Source organism: Pavona decussata, unplaced genomic scaffold (genome assembly GCF_977016875.1).
Source record: "Pavona decussata unplaced genomic scaffold, jaPavDecu1.1 SCAFFOLD_116, whole genome shotgun sequence".
Classification (NCBI taxonomy): Eukaryota; Metazoa; Cnidaria; class Anthozoa; order Scleractinia; family Agariciidae; genus Pavona; species Pavona decussata.
The window spans coordinates 390,883-402,500 of record NW_028145530.1 but is presented as its reverse complement, the minus strand read 5'-3'; the positions used below and the strand labels follow the sequence as shown (position 1 = coordinate 402,500).

The following is an 11,618-nucleotide window of genomic DNA, read 5'->3' as shown; positions in this document are numbered from 1 at the left end:
AATAACGAAAACATAAATTTCAGTACCTTTACTGACAGAGTTCAAACAGGTAAATGATGCTATCAATGCTCACCTGGTCGAGATCGCTCGCGAACATAAAATCTCGTCCACGAAACAAAAACCAGGCATGATACCCCGAGATGTCGAAATTCTCTACGAAGAGAAGCAGCTTCTCCTACTCTCGAGCAACAAGTTTAATCCTCAGTGATTGTGAACGATTTTTTTATCTATTTTCGATAAAAACTGCTGCTCCAATTGAACACGAGATAAAGGAAGAGAACGACAAAGCGCCGGCTGTTTCGTTTACAACAGTTTACAATTTTTACGCAATGCGATACTTTACAGTTTTTCGCTTTCAGTGATCTTTAGCTTGTTTTTGAGAGGTAGTTAGATTCCCTGTAACCTTATCCGCCACTTGTATCTTGCTTCTGTCTTTCACGGAATTAAACAGCTTTACTTTCCTTTCAAATGTTTTACCTTTTCCTCAAACAAATGCTTTCGACCTGAAGCGAAATCTGACGTGGAGATTTTGGAAGCCAACTGACAAACTTTGACGTGATTGACATATGACAGAATGGCAGATCCTGCCGATTCCCGCGAGATTCCCGCATGTTGCGAAAAATATTTGAAGGATAATAAACACAATAGCCTCCATTTGGCTTTAAAAATATGCACAGATATTTGTCCTTGGACATTATCTGCTCCTTGAAGCTCACATTTTTCATCGAGCTTCGCTCTCGGAAAACTGTTCGCTTCGCGGAACAGATAATGTCCGCGGACAAAAATCTGAGCATATTTTCGCGCCAAATGGAGGCTATTGTTTATATAACATAACATAACGTAATAATTTATAACACAGCATAGCATACCATAACATAGCATAGCATAACATAGCAGAGTATAGCATAGCATAGCGCAACATAACATAACATAGCATAGCATACCATAACATAGCTTAACATAACATAGCATAGTATAGCATAGCATAGCATAGCATAGCATAGCATAGCATAGAATAGCATAGAATAGAATAGAATAGCATAGCATAGCATAGCATAACATAACATAACATAGAATAGCATGTCATAACAAAACATAACATAGCATAGCATGTCATAACAAAACATAACATAGCATAGCATAGCACAGCATAGCATAGCATACCATAGCATAGCATAGCATAGCATCGCATAGCATAGCATAGCATAGCATAGCATAACAAAACATAACATAACATAACATAATATAACACAGCAAAACATAAAATAACATAACATAACACAGCATAGCATAACATAACATAGCATAGCATAGCATAGCATAGCATAGCAAAACATAGCATAGCATAGCATAGTATAACAAAACACAAAATACAACGTAACCTGGCATAACACAGCATAGCATAACATAACATAACATAACACAGCATAGCATAGCATAACATAGCATAACAAAACACAACATATCATAACATAGCATAGCATAGCATAACATAACAAAACATAAAATAACATAACATAACATAACATAACATAACATAACATAACATAACATAACATAACAAAACATGACATAACATAACGTAGTATAGCATAACACAGCATAGCATAACATAATATAACATAACATAACACAGCATAGCATAACATAACATAGCATAGCATAGCATAGCATAACAAAACACATCATAACATAACATAACATAACATAACATAACATAAGATAGCATAGCATAGCATAGCATAGCATAACATAGCATAACTTAACATAGCATAGCATAACATAGCATGGCATAGCATAGCATAACATAACTTAACATAGCATAACACAGCATTGCGTAACGAAACACAACATAACATAACATAACATAACATAGCACAGCACAGCATAGCGCAGAATAGCACAGCATAGCATAACATAACAAAACATAAAATAACATAACATTACATAAGATAACATAACATAACATACAGTAGCATAGCATAACAAAACATAGCATAGCATAGCATAGCATAGCATAATATAACTTAACATAGCATTCCACGGCATTGCTTAAGGTTACCGTGTACCTTTAGGGGTGGCTTCAATTAAAAGGATATAGCGCCTCTCAGTTACATCACAGATACCCAAAACCCTATATCAAATTAAAGCTTATAGAACTGGCTTTTCAAATATTTCATTGCTTTTCCAAGAAAATAAATTTCCAGGTTTTTCGTAAAGTCGGAACTTGAAGGTCCAGGTCATCGTTCAAGAGTTCCAGCTCAGTGCGATTTTTGTGTCTACGGCTTCTAGAGAAGCGTAGACACTATGTCATCGGGTTGAGTGAAAGAGTGTAAGAGTGTAAATGCCACAGGAATCCCAAATGGAATTCATCGAAAGCCGACGCTAATCCTCGACTGACCGAGATCTAAGCGATTGTATTTCTGGATCAGGACAATGGCGACAATACGGTAAATGATGTTTTCCGATGTTGATTTGCTTTTTACAAATAGTTTAAGTGATGATTTGAACCAGAATTCTGTAACTTCTGTAATTTTCATCGCAAACGTGCCCGAATTTACTGTGAGTGATCGCTTTGAACAAAGATGGAGTGTGTTCAAATTTTACATGCGTGTTTGCACGCACGCAAAAAAACTTTCAGTTTTTTTGCCTCTAATAGCAAATGCATCGTTTAATCAATAAAATGTTTTGTTGGAAAAGCTTTTTGTTGATTTTTGTGTCTTTGTCAATTCAAAAATGCGTTTGAGAAGCGACAGATGCGTAATCAAGGACAATTTGCATAAGTGGGTTGAAAATTGATATGCCAAAGGTCTTCATCAAACATGCCGTAAATTTTAGCAATTTTTGCGTTCAAGTGTTTTTTTCGGCAAATGATTAATAGGTAACCATATTATTTTACGTCAGAAAACATTTGTTTAATCATTCCAGTTTAATATGCAGTTAATTTTGGAAGCCAAGATATTTATTTATCTACTGCGCATTTTAAACCGCTCTAGGAAAAGGTTAATTTATGCGAAAACTATGGACACACGACAGGAGTCAAAGGGTTAAACATTCATAAGTTCAGTACAGATTAATTAATTGTTTCTGTTGCATTTTATGCCTACGTTTTAGATTAGAACTTTTCTTTCAGTACTCCAGGTCAGGATCGCAAAAGCGCAAAAAACGTGTCGAGGAATTCCTTAATTCGATTTGGTTCAAAAGTTACAAAACATTTTCAAAACTGCGAGAAAACTATGTGGAGTGAACGCACTGAAATGGCTTTCAAGGAAAGAATTTTTAATATTATCAAATTCCCCGACATGCTTTTGTTGGTTATATATTTTTCTAGCATCTGGCCAAATTTTACTGAAATCGGCCAAAATGTGGCCAAATGGTATTTCTGTAGCCATTTCTGGTCTGACTGCTCGCGCTGACGACAATGAATTGGACAAAAGAGTTAAGGAGGTCAACAAGATTCTGAAGAAATTTTGCCGCCAAAACAAATGGGGTTTTATAGACCATAATAACATCACTACCGACCAGCACCTTAATCGCAGTCGCCTACATTTGAAAAGAAGTGGGACTTCTCTTCTGAGCCACAATTTTACTTCATACATTAATAGCCTGTAAGTATTTGCCGTTGGGGAGTCCGAGGATATTGAGAGTCCAGTGCCGATCGGTGTTAACCGTAAGTTAAACTTTTTTAATCGAGGCCTAGCTATTGCTTGTTTAAATATCAATAGTTTAACTGCTCACATTGACGAACTTAGAGTTTTTATGAGAGATTCCAAAATTGACATTCTCGCCATCAATGAATCGAAGTTAGATAATACAATTAAAGACCATGAAGTTTATTTACCAGGTTATGAAATCGTTCGGCGAGACAGACAAATTAATGGTCGTCAAGGTGGTGGGGTTTGCTTCTACGTACGCAGCAACCTTAATTTTAAAGTATGTGAGGAGCTTATGACTGATAGGCTCGAATGTTTAACTGTCGAAATAAATAAACCCCACTCGCGGCCATTCCTTGTCAGTACCTGGTATAGACCTCCAAATTCTCCTCCTGACCTGTTTGATGATTTTGAAAATTTAATCGGTAAAATTGATGAATCTAATCGGGAGCTCTACCTTGTCGGGGATATGAATACAAACTTGCTACCTGATGTCGCAGATAGCAATTCTTCCAAACTCATCAATGTTTGTGAGATTTTTGGTCTTAGTCAACTGATTACGGAGCCAACGAGAGTAACAGCTCTATCTCAGTCTCTAATTGACCTATGCATAACTAATACCCCAGACAAAATAGTTAGATCAGGAGTTATGCCTTTCGGTATTAGCGACCACTCCCTTGTCTATCTAATTCGCAAAACACATTATACCACCCCTGGGTGTAATAAGATTATTAATACTCGGAGTTTTAAAAATTTCAATCAGGAGGAGTTCCTAGCGGACCTTGAATTAATTCAATGAGATGCCATTAGTCTATTCTCTCACCCCAACGAAATGTGGGAATTTTGTAAGAATCAGCTTCTGACCTGTATCGATAAGCATGCCCCTATGAGATCGAAAAGAATAGGGAACAAGAAGTCCCCGTGGGTTACGCATGAGTTAATACGTAAGATGCGCAAAAGGGACTTCCTGAAAAAGAAGGCGGAACGAACTAAGGATCAGTCTTGCTGGGATGATTTTAAAACAGCGAGAAATGAAGTTAAGAATTCAATCAAATATGCTAAACGTAAATACTTTAGCGATCACCTCGCTGCTAGCAGAAATGATCCCCGTAAAACTTGGCAGCTAGTTAACGAGCTAAGCTCTCGTCAACATATGAAAAAAGTTATTGCTGATATTGAAATCGGGGACATAAAAACAAGTTCTGCATCTGAAATGGCGGAAGCATTTAACTGCCACTTCGCTAATATTGGTCATGACTTGGCAAGAGACATACCTTCTGCTGATACTGTTCCAGAAAGATATCTTGTCTCAACTAATGCGACTTTCTCTTTCAAAAGCTGTAGCTCCAATGAAGTCCGTAAACTACTTGAAAAATTAGACACTAAGAAATCGACGGGACTGGACAATTTGCCATCCAGGATTCTTAAAATGGCGGCCGGTGTTCTGGCACCATCCCTGGCATTCCTGGCCAATCTCGATTATTCCTGCTGTCGCTAAGGTGTTCGAAAGAATAATGTACGACCAATTTTTCAAATATCTTAGCGATAACGATCTTTTAGTTAACTGTCAATCTGGGTTTAGATCACTTCATAGCACAGTAACGTCCTTGCTTGAAGCTTCTAACAGTTTGTCTGTCAATATTGACAACGGTCTTATAAATGGTGTAATTTTCATAGACTTAAAAAAGGCTTTTGACACCATTGACCACAAAATTCTTTTACGAAAGCTAGCTAGTTATGGCATTGATCATAGGGCCCTAAAGTGGTTTGACTCCTATCTAAGCGATCGTCAACAAAAGTGTGTAGTTAATGGTGAGCTGTCTGGTGCGCGTGCTGTTACCTGTGGTGTCCCACAGGGAAGCCTCATTGGTCCACTTCTTTTCCTGATCTATATTAACGACTTGCCGAACTGTCTAAGTAAGGCGTTACCACGAATGTACGCCGACGATACAAGTATCAGCATTGCCGCCAGCAGCTTACCAGAGCTTGAATCAGTACTAAACACTGAACTAGCTAACCTTCATGAATGGCTCAATGTAAATAAGCTCAGCCTGAATATTGCTAAAACGGAATTAATGTTAATAGGCTCACGGCAGAGACTTGCTAGTTCTACAATTGGTCATTCACTTAACGTACAAATTGAAGGTCACGAAATTGATAGAGTGCCCCACACCAAATCCTTAGGACTTTACATCGATCAAAATCTTTCGTGGTCCAAACATGTTAATGAGACTGCCAAGATTATCTCCTCTGGCATAGGTGCACTTAAAAGACTGAGGCCGTTCATTTGCGACGATACAGCAATATTACTATATAGAGCCCTTATTGAGCCATATTTTGAGTATTGCTGTCCTGTGTGGGACGGTCTCAGCAACGAATTAGCTGACAAATTACAAAAACTTCAAAATCGCGCCATTCGGGTCATAACGAAGTCAGATTACTATTCTAGCGCTACCGCCCTACGCGGTAAGCTGGGATGGGATAATCTCAGTACTAGAAGGAAGAAGCTAAAATTGAAAATCATGTTTAAAACTCTAAATGATCAGTCTCCGGATTACCTGAAAGGCCTATTTAAGCCCTTCAGCACGGACTATGGACTTAGAAATAGTGACAACAAATTGGCTCTGCCTAAGCCTCGTACCGATTTTTTGAAACGTAGTTTCTGCTACAGTGGGGCACATTTGTGGAACAGCCTTCCATCTACCGTCAGAGCCATTAGATCTTTTACTAATTTTAGAAATGAGATAGATCGCCATTTGTCCTCCTCGTACTCCCACACGGCAAACATGTAAATCAGTTTTAATTCTAAATTTTTATCTTGTAACTGATGTTTTTACCGTGTCTAAATAAAGTTTATGTATGTATGTATGTATGTATGTATGTATGTATGTATGTATGTATGTATGTATGTATGTATGTATGTATGTATGTATGTATGTATGTATGTATGTATGTATGTATGTATGTATGTATGTATGTATGTATGAGTTGTAACTCTTGAAAGTGTCCCCTACAAGAGAAAATTAAAATTTGAGAAAACAGCGCTTGAAAAAAAATTCTCGCTACACAAACAAGTACCGCCCCCTAACGCCTTTATGGAAAATTAGCCAATCATTTTGCAAGCTACTTTTTCTTCCGGTCACCTCCTGTGAAAATTTTCTCGCAGTTTTGCACGTACTCGCGTTCCAGAGTAATCAACTCCTTCACCATTATTAGATATGTGCGGTGTTTGTTGTACGCGCACGTCGATTTTGTAATCTGCAATGATTATGGGAAAAACAAAATGAGGACTGAAGCCGACCTCATTAAGCAAAGCTGTTGGGCCGAGGCAGAAGCGGCTGAGGATGGTTAAATTACCAGCGCTACGGAATTATCGGGGAACCACCGTAACCGCATGTATTGTCTCAGTCAAAACGAAAATTCTTGCTGCTCTTCAGCCGAAAAGCCGGCGAATAAAGCTATTCGAGCGAAATATTGTTGAGAAAAGCGAAGTTTCGAAATTGCTTATCGAAAGTTCGAGTGAAAATTCGCTCTTGAATGAACGTCCCAAATTGTTAATGCTGCAAATAGGAAACAAGTACATCCGTTTGACGCTTGAAAAAAAAAACGTTTAAACGGAACCGTTTAAAAGAGCTCACTCCGTTTAACGCTTTGGAAATTATCGTAATACAGTAAGTCTTTGTGAAAACGCTACAAGCAAAAGCGGCGGCTTTCCCTTTACAAGTTTATATCTTATAGCGACGGGCGACGTGAGAAAAGATCAAGACATAGGACATGATTCTTAGCGTTTTTTTCAATTGCCTTTTCGTTTTGTTTCCGCTTGCTGAGACTTGTAAGTTTTACGCACCCGAACACAAGTGATCTGATAACGTTCAGCCGCAAATAAAAGAAGGAAGCTCACGAAGCGCGATTCGGACTCGCGAATTGAAACATTTACAAGCGCGTCTCCAAATATTCGCTTCGCTGAATATTTTAAGACCTTTACCTACTTTAAAAAGTAGCTTAAAGCTTTTGTCCCCTTTTCTGTCAATGTCGTACTCGAACAAACGCAAGTTCTTCCACTAAATACAGGATATTCGAAGGGCGAGAACGTGAGGGATTCAAGACTATAGAAAGACCGTTCGCGAAAATATCGCAACGGGTGGTTACACCGGCAGCAATATGCTGTCAATCAAAGTAAAATTTAACTTCCGGTGGAAATCGCTTACCTCCCAATTTCTCGGCAAATACTCACTCTTTTTCGAAAATTCTTTTTTTGTCTGTAAGAACCTACTGGGAAGTTTATTTTTATCTGAAAAAATGAAAATCCAAAAAATTTCTCTCTGAAGGTACACGGTAACTTTAACAAAACATAGCATAGCAAAGCATGGCATAACAAAACTTAAATTTGTAATAACTAGATTATTCCAGACTGTAAATTGGCTCAAGAAAGCAGTGCAGAATTTTTTGCAACTCACCACTTTTTCCAAGATAAGATTCTTAGCAGTTGCTATTTGGCCTTTATTACCATAGACTGTAAACCCTTCCTCGTCCCTGCTCTTTGAGAAAACTTCTGCTCCAGACATTTGCATGATTTCTTGTAACATATAGCCACCCTTTCCAATCACGTGACCTTTTATATGTTGTGGAACTTCTACGAACTCACTGTAAATTTCCTCGGTACTTTGTTCTTTTATACTGTCGTAGTCCAGTCTATAATCAACGGCAAAAAAGTCAAATTAAATATAAAAGTAATTGAAGACCTATATAATTTGTAATATATATATCAAACGTTTTGATAATACAATATATAATGGTTGCCTCAGCAAATCTAAACAATTATGCATAATTATAAAACAAAGTTTTTCAATTATATCGAAACAGAATGACGAAAAATAAAACAGTAAACGTCTAAGTATTATACGTGTAACATTGCTTGATTGAATTTTTAACCTTTTTGGATACAGTAAACAGATGCCACCCTCCGTATATTACGACTTTTATTAAGAAATCAATAAGTAAACTCAATTGATTCTGGGCAATAAAGATGATGATGATGATGATGATGATGATGATGATGATGATGATGATGATGACGATGATGATTATTATCATTATCATTATTATTATTATTATTATTATTATTATTATCATTATCATTATCATTATCATTATCGTTATCATTATTATTATTATTATTATTATTATTATTATTATTATTATTATTATTATTATTATTATTATTATTATTATTATTATTATTATTATTATTAAGTTAATTCAAACACTCACTGTCATCGTCCTCATTTACGTTTTCAGTGTGGAAGAGATTTGACCATCAACCGAATTTGAGTAATTGAGTGTCTAATGTTAGCGTCCTGATATCCCGGGTATAATATTCGGTGAGAATTAAATATGTTCCATTTCTGCGCGCCGTTTTTCCCCGTCTTCCGCTAAATGCGGCTGGATGTTCCTTGGCCGAATATTAAACCATGGCCGCAACAAATCTTTGTTGCGATGCTGCATTGAAAAGAGTAGAGGGGAGGGAAGGAAAGGCGATATATGTTGAACGGAAATGACGACGATCTTGGTATCACTATGTGGTGACTATAGATGGCGTGACGTAGATTTGTTTTAATTGGTCTTAAATACAGCCTTGCTTCTAATTTACATAAGTGAACACGGTTCATTTATTGTCGAAAAACACAATCTTATTTTAAGAAAATTGGAGTCAGGAAATGAGCATATCAAACGATTAAGACAATTTAACTTACGTCAATTCGATGCCAACCGGTAATTTATAGCTTAACGTCCGAATAAACAGAGGAAATCGGTCACCTTATTGTACATCGAAACCAGTCAAACCACATAGCTGAAATAAGTGTAGTACGTGCTATTAAATTTAACGTAGCATGTTTGCACAAACGTAGCGACCCACAGTATTTGAAGTCAATTCGACCGAAAAAAAAACCCGAAAAATATAATGTGCATTTTCAATTGGAAAATCGATTCGTGTTTCTTCAAGTAACTGAATGGGAAAGTTGCGATTCCGGTCTGAATCAAAATGTCTTCACAAATTTCGTCTGTAAACCTTTTCGGCTAGGCTCCTTGTTGTTTTAGAAAGTAATAGAGTCAAAATAACGATGTCATAATCTGGAGTGTTTTCGTAATATTTCGATAGATTAGCAATGGATAATGTATCTTTGTTATCTTGTTTTAGTATCGAAGAAATAATGAACCGTAAAGCGGGCGACACAATTGCCGATTCTATACGCCGATCGCCGCGATCGGCGAAAATCGCCAGGTGGTGGAAAGATTGCGAGCTTCACCGATCAGATATGTGCGATTAAATTCGCCAGCATTCGCCAAGCGTGCCCGTTCCCGCAAATTTTCTACGGTCATTGCTGCGAATGGCCAGTTAAGCCAACCCATCAGGTTGGGCAATTTTATAACATGACTTTTCAAAACTGCCACATCGCCGCTATCGCCGAAAAAAATCGCCAGCTGTGTCCGCAGCAATCGCTGGCAAAAATGGCTTGCGATTTTCGCTGGCGATCAAATTCGCGGCGAATCGCCAGGTGTGTCGCCGGCTCAAAAGAATATGCAACTGACAAGCCGCTGTCAGTTCTGAATCGATCGTAAAATGAGCATGTGTTTACACATCAACCAAGGCCTAGTTTATACGTCGCGTGTGTATGGCTTTTATTCCACGTGACGCTAGTGCGTCCTTTAAACTGAAGACGCGTTATCGATATTTTATCCGTCTTACCAAGACGAATAAATCGTCTAGGACGAATTTAATTTACCAGACGAATTTAATTCGTTTTAGACGTCGCGCTATCGTCGAATGTAATTGCTTGTGGGACCTTGAATTAAATTCTACTGTAGCGCGACGTATAAACTAGGCCTAAGAGATGTCTTACCGTTGAAGCTGGTGATCATAGCCGCCACTGGCCATCTTGCTGTGACTTTAAATCCTTGCACGTTTTATCATTTCACTGATGTGTCTGATGCACTGCTGCTGGTAAGAAAACGTAACGAAATCGAGACAACCCGCAACAAACCGAAAGTACTTCCGGGATGCAAATATCCTTGCTTCGATCCCGGGAAGTTTTAACCGTGTTGCCTGGGACGAGGCCGCGGCGCATGGGACTGGGGCAGTGTTTCTTTTGTCGCTCTCTCCTTTTCGTTCTTTCTTCCTTTGTCCGTAACTACTCATCATTTAGTTGGCTTGATGCTTAGTTTATTCGGAGCTCTCCAATGGTATCGTAGGATCAAGGTTTCGCATCCCGTTTATTAAAGGATTATTTTTTCGGGTATTCATGTACTGATTTACTCACTAGCATAAGAGGGTCTTTTTAACATTAAAGATTTCACCGGCACAATTGACATAAAAAAAAAATAAATAAATAAATAAAAAAAAACATTTGCTCATTTTCTGTAACGCAATCAATCAATGAATCAATCCTTCGATCGATCAATCAAATTTCCATGACTTAACTGAGTGTGCGCGCACTCCGTTATGAATGAAGCTTTGCATTGAAAACCTGCGATAATTAACAATTATTCCATGAGCGCGCGTTGGATATGAGATGGTAAATAGCCAACGAGGCGCGAAGCGCCGAGTTGGCTATAACCCATCTCATATCCAACGAGCTCGAATGGAATAATTGTTTTATTAAATTCTCCCCGTTTGAATATTGATGTTGAAGTTCTAAGAATTTAATTTTAAGTAAAAATTTCTTTTAAATTAAAACGACCGGATGTTGACTAGTTGAGACAACTTCCGACCAAAGCGCGCGAAACGTCATGATCACATGACACGCGCAGCTCATTGCGAAAGGAGGTGAATGAAAAATCGAAAGCGAAGTAGATCGGACAAAGCCGGATCGAGCCGGACATCTCAAATTCAAGAAGCGTTCAAGTGTACAAGTTGACAACCTTTCTGAGACAAGCATTTAAGTGCCTTTGAAGTTCCAGCTAATC

At 37.9% G+C, this 11,618-nt stretch overlaps 1 protein-coding gene across 2 annotated transcripts in view; it reads right to left on the bottom strand.

Annotated features, from left to right (window-relative positions):
* LOC146469836 (uncharacterized) overlaps positions 1-10,874 on the bottom strand; it is a 52,188-nt gene extending 41,314 nt beyond the window's left edge. Inside the window, exons 1-2 of one of the 2 annotated variants that reach the window (XM_085122805.1) lie at positions 10,556-10,874; positions 8,111-8,345 (exon numbers count right to left, since the gene is read on the bottom strand). In XM_085122805.1, coding sequence (XP_084978931.1) covers positions 8,111-8,345; positions 10,556-10,590 — 270 coding nt within the window. In that variant the 5' untranslated portion in view covers positions 10,591-10,874. The remainder of the gene's footprint in view (positions 1-8,110; positions 8,346-10,555) is intronic. The other variant, XM_085122804.1, reaches the window with a different exon arrangement.
* Positions 10,875-11,618: the final 744 nt, after the last annotated feature.